General features: G+C 38.9%; 1 protein-coding gene across 7 annotated transcripts in view; it reads left to right on the top strand.

Annotated features, from left to right (window-relative positions):
- RBMS1 (RNA binding motif single stranded interacting protein 1) overlaps positions 1-21,475 on the top strand; it is a 206,807-nt gene that overhangs the window by 109,767 nt on the left and 75,565 nt on the right. For 5 of the 7 annotated variants that reach the window (XM_058549080.1, XM_058549077.1, XM_058549083.1 and 2 more), the window contains exon 2: positions 6,222-6,397. In XM_058549080.1, coding sequence (XP_058405063.1) covers positions 6,222-6,397 — 176 coding nt within the window. The remainder of the gene's footprint in view (positions 1-6,221; positions 6,398-21,475) is intronic. The other 2 variants (XM_058549078.1, XM_058549081.1) reach the window with 1 other exon arrangement.

Below are 21,475 nucleotides of genomic sequence, written 5' to 3'. Positions count from 1 at the left end.
TTTGCATTTTAGGTCTGTGATTTACTTTGAGTCAATTTTGGTGAAGGGTGTAAGGTCTGTGTCTAGATTCATTTTTTTGCATGTAAATGTCCAGTTCTAGCACCATTTGTTGAAGTGACAGTCTTTACTCTATTGTATTGCCTTTGCTCCTTTGTCAAAGATTAGTTGACTATATTTAAGGGGGTTTCATGTTGGTTTTTAACTCCTGCACCCCCCACCCCTTATAAATGCTGTTACAAGCACTAGAAGGAACAAATTGCACAAGAACGCTAGTGTTTCTTGGACCAGAGTTCTCAGTAGGCAACTTGGGGCATCACTTGGGTTCTTGGGAGAGCCCTTGGAGGGAACAGAACAGTTGAGCTGATTTGCATGCTGGAACACACAAATCTTTAAAGGATATTTGAATGATAAGGAATCTAGTTTCTTGGTGGGACCTCAAAAGAAAATTTGACCTCAGAAATCATATGCTATATCTAAGGTAGGTTTTCTACAATGGATTTGAACACCTGTTTGCCCTTTCTTCTTCTTACCCCCTTCACAACCACTGTCTCCACCCCAAAAAGCTTGTCCAGGCTGCTTTAATTTCTAAGGACTTTTCCTTTTTGTTTAAGTTGATTTTCACTTCTGCAGCATGGTCTCCATCCATTCAATCAGTCGTGTTGTATCCAACAGATATTTATCTATTCAATACAAGTTTTAAATATATTTCTTATATCTGAAGTCTAAGAAAAGGATGCTTTATTCATGGAATTAGGTAAGGAGATTTCTGTGTAGACATTGCAGCTTTACATGCAAGGATCAGCTTTGATAGATGTCTCGGGGAATATTAATTATGAAGTCTATTGGGAATTTTTATTTTTAGATTTTATTTGAATAGCTAACATAACAACAGGGACCTCTCGCCTTTGACAGACGTAATGCACCCAAAAATACTGAATAATCTATTGCTCAGTTTCACAATTTTAGAGGCGGCAAAGCTTGTTTCCAGACAAGGGACAGTGATACGAGAACCAGTTTCATGAACGAATTAGCTCTGTGATTTTTAGCTTTGCTATCCTAGCATCAAATGGGATTAAATGATATTTGCCCATTTGCCCCCCCTTCCCACGTCACGGATAAGTAAGAACCTGCATGTGGGAAGGGGCACTGTTGTTCGTCATCAGTATAGGTGCTGTCGTTTCATCCTGGCCCACCCGGAAGAGCATCTGCTTCCTGGCCAGTTTCTTGTCTCTCACTGTTTCACCTCCCACCTCTCAGCTGTGTGCCCTTTCCCAGCTCCCTGTGCCAGCGGCTTTATCTTTCTCAGCCACCATTCCTAGCCTTTTTGGGGCCACTCAGATGTCTAAAAGGAAACAGAGAAAATACCCTAAGTGAAATTGGCCCATTTGGATGCTTTTCCTTCCCTCCTGTTCAATAATTCCCTTAAATTGTTAAATTTCTTTTATATCTTAAAAGCTTATGGAGAGTAGCTAGTGTATGGAATTAGTGTAATATACAGTGTCTCTACATAGTACTCAGTTCATGCCAGGCTTGATAGTATACTATTTCCTAGGGAAATGATAACGTTCCGTGACTTCTCTCTGCTCTCAGGAGCAACTGTAGTGATTATTTTGCTTCTAGAGAAAGGAAATAGTTGATGTGTTGAACCCCTCTGCTGTTTGGTGGATCTGTGTATGTTAAACACAAAAGCCTTAAAGAAGACTTGGGGGTAATTAAAAGGCAGATCCTAGGTTTCTTTTCCCTTCAGAATACATTAGAATTCTTAGGGAAGTTACTAAGTGTGAGGAGGAGGGGTGGGGCAGCTTCAGCTATAAGATTGGTCAGAGCACTATTCTTTAGCCTGTTAGAAATAGGAAGGAAATAAGACAATAGAATTTGTAATGACAGGTCTTTGTTTTCTGATTGTCTTTGCTGAATAGAAATCTACAACAATGTACATGATTACTAACATATTTTAGTTCACACATGGTTAATTTTGCCTTTTTTGTAAAAGACTTGAGACTTGCATTTATGTAGGAGAGGCTGCTTAGTCTCACGTTGGGGTGGGGGATGATGTGATGGAGAGGGAAATAGATTGCCGTGTATGTAGTTGCTGTGTGCCTGTTGTTGATCATCCTGTCTTTTAATGTAGGAGGCAAGTGGGCCTTCCTGGCAGGATGGAGGCGTCAGAGCTGTCCACACAGGAAGTCCTCCCTGAGTGCTGACAAGCACTCTTCCTGCTGGTGCCCACACCCACTCCTGCAGGGAGTGCGGAGGGGGTCTGGTAATACAGCCTCCCCATTTATTCACCACCGACTTTGTTTTTCTGTCAGTGTTGGCATGCAAATTAAGACCAGATAAATGTTATCATGAAAACTGAGTTAGCTTGTTTCCCCTGCTCTTGGATGGACAGCCTGATAGGTAGCTTGTTTACCTGACCTGAAGCAGTGAAATTAGGCTAGAGAATGCTGAGATAGACTACTGGGCTCTTGTGGGTTGGATCAGCGCTTAGCTGACCACCCAGTTCCTTAATTAGGTTGAATTCCTGTAAATTAGCAAGCCCATCCAAGGGGTTGGGGGTGGGGGTGTCTTTTCAAATTCCAGAGCAGTTTAGGGATTTTGAGAGGCAAAATGTAAAAGGACAACCAGTAATGGGAATGGAGTTTGGTAAAATATCGTCCCTTGGTAAGCTTTTTTTTTTTTTTGAAGTTTACAGTTCGTGCTTTTGAGGCGCATAACTACAAAGTGTAATTGCTTTGAATTGATCAGCGTTCTGAAGTTGTAGTTAAAGACTTGTCAGTGATTGCATTTCAATCTGGGAGTGATGGTTTCATTCTTGACAGAGTAAGTTGAGCTTTCCGAAAATGCTGACTCTGATGTTCAGCGGTAATATGCTGTAGCTTTCAAAAAAATTTTGCAGAATTCTTTTGTTAATGAAAAGATTTATAAGGTAGAATTTAAAAAACTAACCTTTTTAAAGCTAACTTTGTTAAAAACACACACACACACGCACAAGCGGACTGCTCATTAAATTAACTTGAAGGCACCTTTGACTTTCTTTCTTAAAAAATCATAGCTACCAATGTCACATTTCAGAGAAACTTGAATTTAATTATTAGGTTGCAAGAAGGATGGGCACAGAAAAATGAAATAATACAAATAGGACATTTAGGATATAGACAGTGTGTGGGGTGCCTTTTAGAGTACCGTTTGAGGACTCTGGGTTGTTGTGCAGCAGACCTGGGTTTGAATTGCAGCCCTGCTACCTATTAAATGTGTGACCTTGGCACATCACTTAATCTCTCTTGAGACTCAGTTTCCTAATGTGCAAAATGGGAGAACATTAACATATCTGCCTCACTGGGTTAAGTAGGTTAATGCATATAAAGCCCTTGGCACAGTGTCCGGCACATATTAATCATGCAGTACGTGACAGTAATTATTACTCATGCTATTAAAATTATCATTAACCCATTCTGAATATTTTAGAGTAAACAGCTTTATTGTGTTTAAATTTTCTTATGAATGTGTGTCCAGTATTTATCAGGATTAAATGTTTAATTTCAACAACTTCTAAACACTTAATCTTTGATCTGAAATTTTCTGTACCCCAAAATAAGAAGTTGACAACCTAAAATAATTTGGTGCTTCTCTCTTTCAGGTATCTTTCTCTGTCTGCAGCTAGTTCTGGGAAATAGTTGATACTAGGGTAACATTTGAATTTGAACTTGTTCTATACAGGATTCACCAGAGGCCAGTCGTCCTCCTCAGGGTACATTCAGGAACCCCCTTCTCCCCGCTGGGATCGGAGTGCTGGAGATTTCTTTCCCCTTCAGGCAGACTAGAGGGGAAGTGGGGAGGAACAGGCTCCCCACCTCCTTCCCGAAGTGGGAAATATTACTGTAATAAATATGGAGGCTTGTCAAAGATATATTAAATCAGCTATGTAAATTCTGAGATGTAAATCATGGTTCTACTTCTGCCAAAAATAAATACATAAATAAAAACCTATTACTTTCATGTCCAAATAATCTCCAAATAAATCATACCCACAAATGTTTCTTTTAATCATTTAAGTCCACACCCGGCGCTTCGCTTTGCTGCCCAGAGAAAAGCAGAGGTTGGAGCTGATGCAGACTTGGAATGCAGTCTTTAAAATGTCTGATGGTTCATCTGCTTCGTGTTGGTGTAATCCCACTGAGAGGTGGGGATGGACCTGATCCACAGCTTCTTCCAGACTTTTTCAAGTCTTATCCCGGGTGACCCTGTTTCATCCCCCAACAGCTGCACTGAACACACCGGGTCCCACTGTGAATAACAGTGTGGTTTGTGGCAAGGACAGGTTCTCGGACATTAATCAAAGGTGATTTAAGAAAAAATTCAGTCTTGCCTAGCTTTGTGTACAGCTACAAGTTCTTTGTGTAAATCAAAGGCTTGGGGCAGGGAGGCAAATGTACGTGTTACTTCCCAGCGTGTCTGTCCTTAACTGAAGTGAGAAATAGGGGATGCCTGGCTAATTTCAGGGAGCAACTAGCAGTTGTACTGAATGACTTTGGAGAAGGAACACAGGTGTTTGTATGGCGTGGCTGGAGGCATGAGGTGCCACCTGTGGCAGAGCAAGGGACAGGACTTCGTCTTAGTTTTACATCTAAAAAGCAGAGTCTTTATCCCTTAGAGAAAAAACAGGGATGCGAAGAAAGGATATGAGTTCAACAGCTTACTAAGGGCATCAATCAAATAGATTTGATAGGATGTGATCTCAGGCAGGTTTTATCTTGGATTAAGCAGCACTGGTGTTCCCAGTTCAAGTTCAGCTTTCATTTACACACTGACTATTGTTAACCCTTCTGCTACTTTCCTTCTTAAAGAGAATCTCTTGAGATAAAGGGGTGTTTGGACTCAATGATGTTAGTAAGGACTCTGGGCAGTGACAAGAAGAATCCGCATAGTATAGGACATGAAGAAATGGTTACATGTCTAGATTAATGAGGATCCCAGTGTGTTGGGATACTGTGGAATCAGGATGGTCATGGCAGAAACTGGGTGCAGAGCCAGATATGTCTCGTGGATAGTTGAGATTACTGGCAAGCTAAGCAAGGTTACATTTATTGCAACGGGTTTGCTTTTTGAACATTCCAAAGTGGAATTTAATTGTGTCTTACATATGCCTAATTTTCTCGTTTGTGGTAGTAAAAAGCTGTAAGATTTGAAATTTTTGTTGAATGTTTAGTGACTATGTGATTTTATGTTTTCAAACTGTTAGTCAATGTAAGTGATATCCTTGGGTTAATATATTTATTATTTAGAAGATGTGAGGTGAAAAAATTACTGTACTGGTGTGAAACTGCTGAGCATTTGCTGTGAGGACACTTCAGGGTGTCTGACTTCCATCTCAAACTGAACCATTTGACTTCCTCAAAAGTCATGTGTGTGGCATAGGGACAGAGAACTGTGGTTTCTTTCGATTGGTTAACAGAATTGTCAGGTGTGAGTACAGTTTCAGACATTCTTCCTAAGTGGCTGCTGACTGTGAAACCACACTGAGCCCTGGGTTGCAGGCTTTACACAAGTTGTGTTGGTTGCTGCAGGTCCTGAGAAAGTTTCCAACTACTACCGCATTCTCACAGGGGTTAAATTTCACAACCTTAGCCAGAGTGAAAGGCAGCATGCCATGAATCTTATCCAGATGTCTCAGTGAGGCTGTATGTCTGTCTTAGAAGTAGGTGAAGTCTTCCTTATTTGAGCATCTTGATTGAATCCGAACTTTCTTACACTTGAAGAGTAATCTTTTTTCCCAAGAGTCATCTTAGTAAAATTATCAGCAATTTTCAGTCAAATGTTGTTTGGAATTTGAAAACTTTTTCAAAAGTTCTAGTGATTTCTAAATTATTGTATATTAAAATGATATTATCATATAACTTCATGCAAGTTAATTTTGAGTCTCAGTAGATGTGTTCCTTAAAATGTGTGAATAAATTAATCTTACGTAAATTTAGTCATATTTAAGGTATGCATAGGGAATATGCTTCTGAATAAAATCCTATTATTAATTCCATGTTGAAGGAGGGTTTTTTTGGTAGATCTGTTAGATCTTTTTTAAGGTGTAAATTTTGTATTTATTAAAGTAGCTTAAGATCTGTATTTATATCTTGGTAACTTCATTTGATTTGGGAAATACAGCCTCTGAATGGTGCTGGATACGTCCATCTAGCATCCTAACGCTCCCCATCTTGTTCTTCTAGCAGTCTCTGGTCCCAGCGCACCCCATGGCCCCTCCCAGCCCCAGCACCACCAGCAGTAATAACAACAGTAGCAGCAGTAGCAACTCAGGATGGGATCAGCTAAGCAAAACGAACCTCTATATCCGAGGACTGCCTCCCAACACCACAGACCAGGACCTGGTGAAGCTGTGTCAACCGTAAGTAGCAGTTGTTCTTGTTGTTTTTAGCTGCTGAATATTTCCTTGGTCATATTATGGAGTGATATAAATTATATTATAAGAGAGGTTTAATATAAGACAAGTCTGTGATTGCTCATTATCGACACAATGGCAGGGTTTCCAGGTTTTAAGTCCTAGGACACTTATTCAGTCAGCATTAACATCAACAGAATGCCTATAAAACAAAATAAACTGGAGCATTTTCTCAGTAGAATATGACTTTATTGGCATATAAGAAGTAAAATATGCATTATTTTAAAACATATGGCTGGATCCTTTGAGGTGTGCTTATTTTTTATAGAAGCATCTCTGGGGGCCAATGTTTCCCATAATAAGAAAAATGTTAGTTGTCATTGTTTGTCAGAAAGGTAGTTACCATCTAACCTTATCTTAAATGTGTCAAACTCTTCATTCCAGCCAGACAATGATAGTCTGTCTTCACTAGCACCCCTAGCTTTGTGGTCTGGGTTGTTCACCTCATCTCTTTGGGAATTCTTATTCTCCAAATTCCTATTCCTTTTCTCACTTCCACCCTTTCTGAGTCTTGTGAAGAAATGTGTGCATGTACATGAAATTCCAAAGTAAATTTGCATTATATGCTAAGGTTGTTGATGAATGGAATATAAATATGCTATTTTGCTGCAATTACATTACCTCCCTAAGTAAGAAATCACTAATTTAAACTAAGGAGCCAGAAGCACTGTGCCGTGCAAGGATCACTGTGTAAAAACGTAAAGCCTCTAATCACATTGAGCTGGAAAAGCCTGCACAGAGAACAGCATCTTTTATTTATCCAAAGACAATAATGGCCCCTTACAAAAGGAATTTTACGTAACTGTGGAAGAAGTTGTCCACTAGAGGATGTTTCCTATTCCCTGAAAAATTTTCCCATTTCTAAACCTCTGATTAATAGCATCTCATTTCTATTGTCTTGGTGAAGATACAGATTTATTACTTCTTATTTTAAGGAAAAAAATTTTTTTTAAACTAACTTGAGCAGTATTTCCAAACTGGAACTAAAAGTAGCATCTGGCCTTCCCTCAGGAGGTGGTGGTGGTTTTCTCTTGTTTTTAGAGAGGCTGGTGGGACAGTGGGTGGTGGTTCTTTAGGATCTGGAGAGCTTTCCGAAAGCCATCACTCTTAGCCCCTCCCTGTGCCTTTCTCTTTAGCCTTTACCACCCTTTTGATCAGCCCCCGTGGATATTGACTGCAGCCCTTTGCTTCCAGGGCAGTGAAATAATGTCTTGTGCTAGGGACTCCTCTGAACGCAAGTCCAGCTCTTGGGGTTTGTCATGCCTGTCCAGAGTCAGAGGGAACTCTGCCAGGTGCGCCCTGCCCTACTGCAGCTGTTCAAGACCGCAAATAGGCCTTTTGCTATCTTGTCTGCTGCTGGCCTTTGCTGGCGTCTTCTTATGCTTTTGCAGCATAATTACAGGTAGATAGAGCGCCATAAAGTCTAAGGAGCTAAAAATATAACTTTGTAGGAAACAAAAGAATGAAGCTAACTCTCAAATTCTTGACGTATAAGAGAAGGGAAAAGGATTTCAAGAGACAAATTGTTCCTCAGCTAGTTTTGAGTCATGTAAGGTGAGTTTTAACATCAAGGGCATAGAGTTAAATAACCATAAAATAATAGAGTACTGCCACGTTTTATATACAGTAAAGATGTATTGAAAAATTAAGCCACCAGTTTTTTTGTTGAATCAAATCATATTCCAAATCTAGTAGAAGAGCATTTTATCATTTTTCCTAGAAAATTCATTTCTTTTTTGTTGTTGGTCTATTTGATGTATGTAGATTTTCTTAACGTGTGCAAACATCACTTTCTTTGCTATTATCAATAGCAGCAATAACCATTTGCCACTCTCACTCTTTCCTATCATTTGTAAAACTCCAGGTTTGATATTTAACTCTGATGATAGTTTTCTTGATATGTAGTATACAGAGGCAAGACATACAGGGGACTCTGTTATACAATGCAATAGATTATAGAGGACTCTATGTCAATATCTACCGAAAGCTTCATTCCCTTTAACACAGAGCATCTTATAAGTACCAGATTTGACTTGCTGACGATTTTGTGTTTTGGAATGTAGAGAGAGCCAAAAAAGGGCATTCCTGTTCTGGACTTAATTGTTTCCAATAAAAAGTAGCTAGTTGGTGACTTCAAAGTGACAAGAAACTTATGGGAAAGTAACTCATCCTAGAGCTTAAAAAACCCAGTGGACGTAATTAGAGATTTTTTAGAAAAGTGAATATCAGAAACTTCTCAGAAAACATAGGTGTAAATTCATAGCTCTAAAAAAGACAACATGTTTTAGAAATAAAAATTTAGCACTGTAATTACAGATTGACCTGATAGGGATGAAAATAATTTGGGTCTGTAGGGGGCTGGGATGTTTTAGAGGATTATCTAATAGAAAGATGAGAAGATACCTAAGAATGTTTATAATAGTGACTCAGTTCAAAACAAACAGTGCAGGAAGTCTAAAGACAAGAATGACATGAGGATTGTGAAAACTGGGGAGGAAAACAAAAAATATTTTTAAAAAGCTATGCTTGGAGCAGAATATACAGATCCTATAATGTTAGGAGAAATGACAGTGAAAAAGCAGATACTGTGATGACACGAGATGACAGTTAACAAGAGGTGACAGTGAAAAAGCAGCCTCACCCCAAGTCAGAGAGACTCGTGACACTGGAAAGTGTAGATCCACATGGTTAAGTTAAGAGGAAGGGGCCCAGCTGGAAGGCAGTCAATTTAGGTTACTGAGGGAGACAGCATCGAGGACCAGGCAGGGATGTGACCGTGGTCGTGGTGCTAAGGTGATATGGATTGAAAGTAGGTAAATTTTCTAGGAGTATTTAATGAAAGAAGCTGACCAGCTCTAGTTAACTTCTAATTTGGGAAATATGTATGAGAAATCTTGTTGGGACCTCATGACTACTCCTGGCTGCTGCAACTTTGCTCCCTATTTCTAAAAAGTTATCTACTCAGAAAGAGTACATCAGTACAATTAACCAGCAGGTATAGGAAATGGAATGCTCTGGCTAACAGAAAGGATTACTCTATTACCCCTTGACCTTCATACATTCTTAATTCTCTCCCTTCTCTAAAATCATGCCAAAAAATACTTTGCTTGACGGTGTTACCATTTTATATCTCTCATTCAAACTTTTCAGTGAATTTTCTTGACAGACGAGTTGAGTACTCTTGTTGCTTCCATTTTCTTGCTCTCTTAACCCTTTGCATTTTGCCTTCAAGTTCTCAACTGAGACTGCGTGGGCATCTTCCATTTCCCTTATTTTCTCTGGCTTTTTTTCACTATCTACCACCTCTCCTCAATTTTTGGCTCTTTTGATTTCAGTTTTCTTGGCTCATTCCTCTCTAGCCCCATCCTCTCATAGGGGGCTACATATTCTCCAATTTTCTATAGATTTTCCACACGAATATTTTATTAGCACCTCAAATTCAACATTATCTTTTTCCTCTCCAAACTGTCACTTTGCCAGGTTTACTCTCCTCCACTGGGAGCTTTGGAGCAGTCATGACTGTTTCCCGTTATCCTCTTAGTCACCGAGTCCTGTAGCTTCTTTGGCCTTTCTTCTTCCTTCTCACTGCCAGAAGAACTGGGTGGTTCCTCCCTCCCTCCCTACAGTGTGACAAGCAAGAACCATTTGTCCTGCTGCTGCCTCACCTCAGGTGCCTCCCCATTACCCTTCTTGATTCTTCAAGGCCAAGGCCAAGCTCACTCTGCCTCGGTGATGCTGGGGCCACACTGAGCTCTCCTTATTTCTTTTTATGTGTCACCACCTCACAATAAGCGTCTTCTTTCCATACAGTTCTGCCCTCCAAGTGCCTGTTGCATTATCTAGCAGCATGTCTGTGACAGCATGTCATGCTGACAGTGCATCATCCTCACCAGTTTCTCACCTACAGTATAAAATAATGATGTTCAGCGTGGCAAGTTTTTGGTACCCCCGAGTTACCCACCACAGTGCTAGGCAAGGACCTAATTCTCAGTCAGTAGCCTGTAAAACAGGTCAAATATGCTTGTATCATGAGGTTGTGATTAGGATTAAATCAAGTAATCTAAGGAAAGGAGCTGGTCTGCTGCCTAGAAAACTGTTGCTATTGAGCAAATATTTATCTCCCCTGTGCCTGAGCCTTTGCTCCTCAGAATCTTAACTACTAGAATAAACTTAAATTATATGTAATCCTACATGTAAAACTAAGGAGAAAAAAAATACCAGATTCTGATTCTGAAAGCTGAGAAAGCCAAGGAAGTAGGTTATGTTAACATAACCGCCAGCCTCCTCCTCCTTGAGGCTTTTTTTTTTGGTCACTTGCAAAAGACTAGTTTCAGCCGTGTGACCACCCCTGATATATTTCTTGTCATAATGATGACTAGTGCATGTAAAATCTTCCATTGTGTCCAAGCCATCTTTTCTGAAGATTTAAAAACATTTGCATGCAAGATTTGGTTCATAGTTCTTCCTGGTTTGCAGTGGGAGCAATGTGTGTGTTTCTGCTGGCCAAGGCTCGGTAGCTTAGAGGTTACGTGGTATTGACATCACATGAGAAGGTCTGGATAACTCAGTGCATCAACAACTTATTTTAAAGGAAAATTCATCTATTGATATTAAAACAGAATGAGGTATTTCCACTCCTCCCACTTTCTACAGCTTTTTTCTGAATCCCAAACCAATCCTTGGTCAACCAGTTGTTTTTCTTTTCATTCAATAGATATCTAATTCATTTCAAAGTGCAATAAAACATGATTTTAATATAAATGTGAAATTAAATCTAGCTTACAATATTATAGCCTATTACTAATTAAAAGGAAATATTTTTGAAGTATAATCAATATCCCTGGTTGTAATAGCCAATTTATTTTCATTTCCTATCCCTTTGTTTTCTGTTCTCCGCAAGTTTTCCTTATTCTTTTGAATACAATACAAATACATCTCAAAAAGATGAAGCAGAAAAGCAAGATAGGTCAACAGAGGTAGACATATAAAACCATCCCTAATGTAAGACAGAATAAAGTAAATATTATAATTGGTGTAGTATTCTGGGAGAAGTCAGAGGAGGGCTTCATTATCCTTGATTCCAGGGGATCGGGATAGCTTTTAGGGAGGAGATAACATCTCCACCTTAAAGGACAAGGAAGATTTCTTGTGGAGTGGAAACAGTAGTGTCCTCCAGGTGTCAGAAAGAGCCCAAGAGGTGTGAGAGTGCTTCGATGTTTAAGAAAGCACAAAGAACACTTCTTGGTGCATAGCTGTCATCCAGCAATTGTTGGTTAGCCAGGGCTCTTGGTGACCAGAGTGGAGAGTGTGGGTATAGAGGAAAATGAGGCTGGAGGTGCAGGTTGGGGGCATATTGTGTTAGCACCTTGACAAATAAGCTAAAAAGTTTGAGTTTATTCTTTAGTTACAGAGGAGGAGTTAGGCCTTGGAGTAGAAGAGAAGCATAATTCAATGTTATGTTTGTTTTTCTCTCAGAATGGTAATTCTGATGAAAATAGGAAGGTTGGCTTGGAGGAGAGAGACTCTCATAGACGAGAGATGATGCGACCCTGACCCAGGGCAGTAATAGGAAATGGGAAAGGCAGAGAACGCTGGGACTGCAGGGGGGTGTCTTGGAGATAGGAACATCAAGACTCGAGCATGATTAAAAATGACTGTAAGGTTTTAGCTCTGAGTAAAGGGAAAACTTGAGTTGCGTTAGCTGAGAGAGAACACAGGAAAGGTTGGTTTCTCTCTCTCTCGCTGGTTCTCTCTCAGATCCCAAAGGCCAGCCTCTCCCTGTGTCCCCTAGATGTGACTGTGCTTTGATTCGTTTGTACAACCCACAAATAGGGCCCAGTGAACCAAATGCTATTCTGAAACAACCAGCTTATTTGTTGAACACTGAATTGTGTGTGTGTGTGTGTGTGTGTGTGTGTGAGGAAGATTGGCCCTGAGCTAACATCCGTGCCCATCTTCCTCTATTTTATGTGGGACACTTGCCACAGCATGGCTTGATGAGCGGTGCACAGGTCTGAGCCTGGGATCCGAACTGGCGAACCCCAGGGCTGCTGAAGCTGAACACATGAACTTAACCTTAACCACTACGTGGTTGGGCCAGCCCCCTGTTGAACACTGATTCTAAAAGAGTATTTTAAGTTGTTCTGCCATTGTAAAAAATTAGGGCGACTATCAGAAAAATGGACAACTTGAAATAATTATATTCTTTCTGTATACATCCTCCTTTATCTCTGTAACTCTAAAATTCCTTAAGCAATCTATCTGCTGAAAGTTGTTTTTCTTCTACCTTGGAATAAAATGATCATCCCTTTATTCCAAAATGATTAGACTACTTTTAGGGTAAAATTTGAAATTGAAGGCATTCTAATAAGATGAATACCGTTTTCTATGCTTAATTAATCAACTTTTAGCCTATTTTGAAAGTACCTTAAATGTTTACTTCAGAGTAACAATGGGCCTGCCAGACTTAGTATTCTGAAAAAGGTAAATATGAAATCCTTTGGAATTTATAGAAACATGAAATGAGAGGACCTTAAATTCAAAACAAAACAATGATCCTGTGATGGAATAGGAAAAATCATTTCACCCAAAAGAGATCTGGTTATCATTTTCAAATTGAAGAGAGAATTTAGAGCAGGTGACCCAGGGTCCTTCAGGTATTCCCAAATGACTCAGTCCAAGAAGCCTGAACGTATCCTGAGTTAGTACATTTATTGTAGAAAACACACACACACACTCCACGTATTTCTACACTAGGGTATTCAGATAGCTGTATAGACATGAAAGACATAGACCAGAGATTTTATTGCCTACATTCAGCATCATTCTAGAGTTAGGTATGTGAGTCTTACAAACCCAAAGCTCTTGATATAGGGTTGAATTAGAAGCTGGTATAAGGAGATGATCTCTATTTAAGGTATAATTTACCCTTCAAGTGTTGTCTTCTAGGCAAGTTCAAGTAGTGTCTTAGTGGTGGTGCTGGTGACAGTGGTTGTGGTGTATTTAACTCACACCAATAGTGAAAGACCGACAGATCATTTTTTCTTTGGTATCTACTGCATCTCAGATACTTGATTTTGGACATATTGAACTATACTCTATTTCAAAGCCATTCGAATTTTCAGTTTTTTCTAAATTGTATTTTACAAGTGTACTGAAAACTATATCTAGCATATTTCTCAGATTCCTTTGAAAAACAGGGAAAGGGAAAGAAAAAGCAAAATTAACAGAAATGTGGAGTAATAGAAAAATAGTTCTTCTCTGATTGTGTGTACTTTTAAAAAAAATATATTTCTTTATTGACTGACATACTTTTTTTTTTTGAGCCTCCCAAAAAAGGAAATTGAGTTAAGATGATGAGTTTTCCACAGTTAATCATAGAAAATGCAGGCCATTTTGTTTCTATTACTGTTATATAATTTCTTGCCCATATACATATTTTATTTTTATTATAAATAATAGGATTTCTTTTAAGTTCCCAATTTTTTGTTCTGTAAAGCAGCTAAGTTTTATCCTCTCAGGAGTTCTTTCTTCACTGATCTAGAAGATTCTCAATACTTAAAATACTAACAGCAGTAGTTTCTGGGACTTAGCTTCTCCTATTATTGCTAGCATAAAAGTATGACACATAATAAATAATTCAATGAGGGCTTAGACCAAGGAACTTGGGCATTTTACTGAAAAGTGTGATCTAAGATGGAAGTTTTCAGACTTTGTCTCATCCTTTTAAAAAGGCATGCCAGTCTATTGAGTCAAAACGTTGAGTCACTAATTATAATTTAACTCTTCATGGACAGTATTCCATTATGGTTCTGTATAGTCAAAGAGTATGACACGGTGCATTGGAGACAGCAAAATATATCTTCCTCGTGATCTTTTTTTCTAAAAACGAAGGTCAAAGCAGATTTGAGAGTTTAGGAACAACATTGTATTTAACTAAATCTTGTCTCTGTTCATCTCTTGGATCAGCCATATAGAATCATTTTCTTGTTCATGTTAATGGCTTCATTTTTCTTCTTGGTATGAAAGAATTCTGGCACTTTTAAGAAATACTTTGTATATAGTAGATCTTTGACATACCAAGTTATAGTCTGAAGACTTTTGGAAATCCCAGAATTTCACAATAATAATTTTAGCATCAAACAAATTCCCCATGAATACCTACTTTCCAGTAGAGCACCATCTCTTTCTTAGACCTCTCCTTGCTCTTGCTTTACTTTTATCGTTACAACTATCAGTTGGCTTTTTTTAGGGGGTGGGCAGTTTGTTTAAAATTAACACAATATTTAATCCCTTCTTGAGAGTTACTGCTACACAATTAGAGCAAAATCTTCTTGAATTGTGGACCCTGGGTGATAGGGAACGCTTCTTCGCTGGCTACATGACTCACTTCCCTCTGCCTAAGAGTGCCCACGATTCAAATACATGATGCAGCAAAATTAAAAATTACTACGTCAGAGACTTTCAGTGTCGTCCTGAGTAGTTGAAACCGCAAGTATTAATTATTGCCAAATACCTATTGTATGCACGCATTTGATATTTTGGCAAAAAATCTCGGTTGTGTCTATTTTCTAATTTATCCTTAGTGTGAAACCTGCTGGCAGGAATGGATATTTAGAGATTTAGCCTACCCTCCTTATTGTCAGTTGACCTTTTTCTTTAGGATTTCTTTTTATTATTCCGAGGCATGGTTAAGAGCCATTCTCCCCTGTATTGCCCAAATACTGCACAAGCTATTGGCAAACCAATTGTAATATTAGCCTTAGCAGAAATTAATTGGGAAGCCAGCTCTGAAAATAATGGCCATAACCATAAAAAATTTTTAAAGAGCATTCTCTCCTTCTCCGTGAGAGCACATGAAATTTACTTTATGTCCATTCTGTGTTCCTTTATATGAACCTTAGATTTCTGTAGCAGCAGCCTGGGGGTGTTTAACCATTATATGAAGGTGAAGGTAGTGTCATCAGGAATAAAAGCCTTTAAAGTCTTTACTTGACACTGTGCTCAGTTTGACTTACTGAATTTATAGAACTTCTTCCTTAAAGAATTTCCTTGTTGGGTTACCATGAATCTTAGAAATTTACAACTTCTCCCTTCATCTTTCCCTATCTTCATTTTATAATAAATATCTGTGAAAAAATCCTGTATAATGTGTATAAACACCTGAATAATGCCAGCGGCTAACCTTTGTCAGATGCTTACTGGGTGCCAGTAATTGTGCCAAGTGTTTTATCTTTGTCAGCAGTATTGTTATCCCTATTTTAAAGATGAAGTTGAGAGAGGTTTCTTTTTCTTATTGTCAGGATAATACAGCTAATAATGGTGGAACTGGGACTTGAGCTTGGACAGTCGGCTCTATCGCCCATACTCTGAACCCCTGTGCTTTCTACTTCCCCAAATATACTCTGACTGCCAGCTGATCATCTTCATCCTTCCCTCATCAGTGCCCATGTTCCCACAAGCTACAAAAAGACTTATTTCTCCAGGATCCTAAAAAAGATGTTCAGCCATGATAGATTTAACAAGATTTTGTGAGAAAAATCAGCTTTCCTTAAGTCCAGTTGAATAGCCAGGAGAATCAAAAGCTCAAAGTAAAGGCAGGAGGATAGAGGAGGAACTCGTCTTTCCTGACATCTCACAAAGTAATCCCTTTTAATGTAGCTGCTTATGTGAGACTCAGCTCCTGATTAGCTGTCCAGTGTGCAGCTCCCCAGGATTGTACAGCACAGAGGAGGTAATTTGTCATTTGCTTGATACCTGAGGTGGTTAGTGCATATACAAAAAGAAACATTCTTTTGGGGATCGCTGTCTAACAAATCCAAGCAACATTGCTTTAGAAAATAATGGGCATAACATAGCATTATATTTTTACTACTATTATAAATATGATTAAAACATAAGACTACGCCACTTTTGAGGAGGAATTAAACAAGTAGAAGTGAGTGGTGAATGCCTTTGATTTTGCTAGACTGCACTTGGTAGGACACATTTTCTGTGCTCAAGGAGGTTCTTGTCTTATATAGACAATAACCTTTATACATCACGTGTACCAGAATGTATGTAATGTGTCATGTGAGAGATAGAAAGTGCCACAGTGATTGGATTGGGGGCATCAGGAAAAGCTTGGCATTTGAATGAGTCTTCAGGGCCGAGTGAGCAGCTGAAGTCCAGATTGGAGGCCAGGACTAGCCTGGCTGCCTGCCTTGTCTGGTCCTTACCAGGACCACCTCATCATGGGGGATTTTAATGCCAGAGGAAGGTTTGTACTTCACTGGGAAGGTAGGTAATACATACTGTCTCAGGATTTGTTCTTTATAGAATGTGAAAAAGAGGGTGGGTCCAAGGAAGAAGATGATTTAAAGATGAGTATACAATTTTGATTCTAGGAAACTGGGAGTTTGGTAACATTAACAGATATGGGGATCAGGAGAAAGAGCTTATTTTTATTCTTGCCTGGCACTTCTCATCCACTCTTGGGAAACTTTTCAAATGGAGTGCCTGTTTGCTTCATGAGTTTGTGCTTTTGGTGTGGCTATTAAATGAAAAGAAATAATGCATCAATTCCAGACTGGTGAATCTTCAGTGCAGAAGAGAGACTAGTAATTAAACATGTTTATTTGTCAACTGGAATACCATATAGTGGAAACTTTCGATCGATATAGTCCTTATGATCAACAATGATAAGATCTATATATTCTTCTAATATGTGATTATTTTCTTCAATTTTTATAGTTGTTTTAGGGGCTTAAACTTTTTTAAAAGTTCCTTTTTGTTTAATAAAGTGCTTTGCAACTCCCTTGATAGGATCATTTGGCTTCAGACTGGAGACTTTTGAGAAGAGATTTTATAAGAGCCATGGGACTGAGTGGGAGGAGAGAAGAATGAGTTTCTCTAAATGGGGTATCTAGAATTAGCGAGGAAGTACACTCATAACACAAACAAACCTGACCAAGTTCCTGGCGCTGCCAGGGGACAAGGACTCTTTCTCCTCCTGGCCGTCTGTGCACTCACTGAGCTGGCCATACCAGGCTTCAACTTATCTAAATTGCTTATGGGACCAGGATCACTTGTCTTCCTCATTTTCTCTTTATGCCATAGCATCTTCCTGCCTCTATTAAGTGTCAAATGTCAATGGGGGAACACGTATGAGGAAACAAACATTTTTTTTTAATATCAGCATTTACGTGCATAGTTGTGGATTTCCAACTTACAAAGGCCACTTTCTGCTAGCATGAGGACTGTTTCTTTAAAGATGAAACAAAGAGAGAGTCATTTGTGATCCTAGAAACAAATTAGGCTGCTGGCCCATTTGGACAGGAGCACTGATCCTTTCCAAGGGTTTTTCCAAAATGTTTCATCTTCACCCCCAAATCTAAGTCATAAATTATGAAAATAGTATTATTTCCCCTTGATAGACATAGCTTTTGCTCCAATACTTAATCTGCTTAAATGGCCCTTTGTAGTCCTACTAGCTGGCTAAATAACATTTTCTTTCTTATATTTTCCCTTCTACCCCTTTATGCATTATCTTTTTTTGTTTGATGCTATACAATTAGCTGTTAAAAGCCAAACCTGTTTAATTTTGACTCAGATTTTTGAGGTGAAAGAATCTGAGCATTCATTTAATTACAAGTTTATTGCACTTTTTTCATCTCCGGTCTGAATCACAGAACTTTACATCTCTTCTAGTCAAGTGGCTGTTAACGAAGAGTGCTCACCAGAATTAAAATACACGTGCCCAGGCCCTTCAGTAGATTCTGAGTCAAAAAATTCAGAGAGATACATGTGCAGAGAGGCAGAATAACATGCAATTGTACTACAGAGCACAGGTTCTAGAGCTTTCCACCTGGCTCTGATACTTGCTTGGGCAAATTTCTCAACCTGTCTGTGCCCCAGTTTCCTCACCTGTAAAATCAGAATAATAATAGTACAACACAGAGTTCTTGTGGGGACTAAATGGATTAATACATGTAGAGTGCTCAGAACATTTCCTGGCACATATTAATGTTACTATGATCATTATGTATTTTTTAAAGCTCCCAGGAGGTTCTGATGTTCAGTCCCAGTTAAGAGTTTCTGATTTAGTCCCTTCATGGTATAACTGAGAAAGCTGAGGCTCAGGAAAGGTTAAATGACCTTCTTGAAGTCAAAATTAGAAGGTGACAGGCTTGGGAATAGATCCCATTGTCTCCTGAGACACCCACCTATCTTGATTTGCCTCTTTACTCTTCATGAATGAATATAAGCTCTACCTTCAACTCTGCCCTTAATCATAAGTATGAAATATCTGCACTTCACGTTCTTGCCAAAGAACTTAACGTTGTCCTCTCCACTGCCAGCTCTTGTCAAAAACTGTTGGAAGAAATCAGATTTATGAAGAATTGCCTGAAGGCTCTGTAGTTCCTTTGTTCATCAGGGGAGCTTCCCAACCTTGTCGTGGCACACATAGAATAGGATGATGTTTGTATTAGATTAGATTAGTATTGGATTAGATTAGATTGGTTATCATCCAGTGGCGAGGCTGCTCAGTGCCGGAAGTGACAGGCCCTGCCCAGTGTCTAGGGGCTGATGGGGTCTGTATCTCCACACCTGTAAGAGAACTACCCCAGCAGGCGGGTTAGAAAGTTTTTAGTAGAAAAGCCCTTAGTCAAATGAAATCTTAAACTGAACTACATATACAGATATTTCAAAGTATTTTTTTTAGTATATGTTTGATAAATACAAATTTATAAAATTCATCAGAGGGAACAGTGAGGCAGTTTTGATGAACTCAAACATTTGAGATTGGGACTTGGGGATGCCAGTTGCAGAACAGTATCAACAACTTAACATATGTAGGTTATCTCTGTATTCCATTTTAGTGGTACAGTATTAAGAAAAATATTTACTCAGGTCCATAAGGAGTTGCAAAGGTAACAATTTTTTAACAGCTCATTTTATCTTCTTAGTATGTTCTTGAATTAATCTGATCCAGAAGCTAGAGAGAACCAGAAATTTTTTTTGTTTTGATGTTTAATCCCTAATAATACAGCTGTTCACAGGAGCACCTGAAACTTAGAGTCAGTACCAGTCCTAGTGGTGTCCCTTTGTCGTGATTCAATGTGGTAGGTAGCTTATTATTGTACAACTGGCTATTAGATCATGGTGAGGGTGTACGCCAACTAGTTGTACCTGCTCTTGGCCTGTCATTTGTTTGAGCATGATTTGTGTGTAGGTCATTTGTACAATTTTATGTGAATGGACGTGCATAGACTTGAACTTCAGAGTACCAACATAGTGTTATAACTTTCGTAATCAATGACTCATTTTTAAGAAGTTAAAAGGTGCTCAAAGAGATGGCAAGAGACACATTTGTCCAGCATCTGCACTTGAGGTTACTTCATATAAAGTGATTATCAGTGTGTTAAGATTTGTTGTGCTGTGTATTTGCTTGCATTTCCTATTTGTTTTTGTATTTAAAGGCTAAGAAATAAAATTCAAACTGAAAATTGGTAGAACTCCTAAAGCACCTCTTCAGAGCCTAACTTGATAATCACTGTTTCAGGGAGTGTGGATTTTATCCCTGGATGCCACAAAGTTGGCCGAGAGTCTAGTATGTTAACCACTAGCTTTTTGCCCTTGTAGAATTCCGTACCAGCGCCAGGGTATTTGAGCACCAAGTGGTCATTTGCCGGAGCATTGCACATAGGGTGTGGCCCTGAGGGAGACCCACAGGAGGAAGATCCTTCTGGCCTTAGAGCTGGGGCAAACGGAACTTCTCATGAGCCCTTGACTTGCATTTACTCTCATGAACACTCAATTTCGTAATTGTTGTGTTTCCTTCTTATTTTGAGTACTAGAAAGTTCTGAACCAAATTTGCATCTACTCTTGGCAGTTCTGCAGGACCTCACTTTCTGGTTCACATATTTGCCTAAGAACTCTACTCCTGGGTTTATTTTCCCTTCACCTTGAAACTTTGCATCTATTTCTATCTTGTGATGTTGCTTATATTTTTGCCAGCAGTCTCAAACTTTTATGGGAAGAGGTATAAATAAATATTTCTCATGCTTTCTATTTGACTGCTTCTTTTATAATCGCAGTAGGTGGAACATTTCTTGGTCATCTTCTTTTGTCAGTTTGTACAGCAATCATTCTTATCAAAGTGGCTTGCTTGGAAATACTGATATTTTTAATATCTAATAGCATTTCCATTGGAAAGGAAAATCTAGTCCCTTCTCTTCATGGCCCTGTAAAGACATAAGTGGATGCACACTGTTCCCTGACTGTCAGTAAGCATTAAAATCAGCAAATACCCAAAATCGTGATTTCCAGCAACTCTGAGCTTGATTGACATCTTCAGCAAAAGGAAGGTTTTTTAAAATGTGCTTTTCTTATATCCGTTTTCACTTGGAATTCACTTTGGCTTTGAATTAATTGTCTGTCTTAAAAGGTTTGAAGACCAGAAACATTCAGCAACTTGCCTGGATGTGTGTTTTAGCTCTAGGAGTTTGTTTCCTCTGTGTTTTAGTGGCTTAATAAGTCACAATTTAAATTATTTGATTCTAGCTTCTAAACTTCCTGTGGGCTATGCGTCTGCTTGATTCTGTATCTACTATGAGTTCCTGATAAATTCCTTGATAAATTCCCAGACTTGAGCTTGAAGGAACATTCTTCTTCCAGAAGTAAGTCATCATGCTTGGTTGTTAGTTTCCTCTCCTCTGCTTCCCTCTCTCTTCAGATCTCTGTTCTGATGGCACCAACCTTTACTGGGCTTGCATAGACAGTAATGATAAATTGATTATGAATTTTTCAGGATTGGTTTTATTTCTTTATAGAGTTCGTTTATACGCCAGTCTAATTATATAGATTTAATGTTGTTTTGACTTCTGATACTGCTAGACCAAGGTTTCCTCTGTGGGTCCACCACTTACAGATGTCCAGGAGAAAGAATTTTAATACCACAACTGAAGAAATGAGGGGGTGATGCTTCGTAAATGATCTCAGACTGCAGCAAATTAGGCAACGCTTCGTTCTCCACTTGTACT

Source organism: Diceros bicornis, chromosome 10, assembly GCF_020826845.1.
Source record: "Diceros bicornis minor isolate mBicDic1 chromosome 10, mDicBic1.mat.cur, whole genome shotgun sequence".
NCBI lineage: Eukaryota > Metazoa > Chordata > Mammalia > Perissodactyla > Rhinocerotidae > Diceros > Diceros bicornis.
This window is presented reverse-complemented; position numbering and strand designations above follow the sequence as displayed.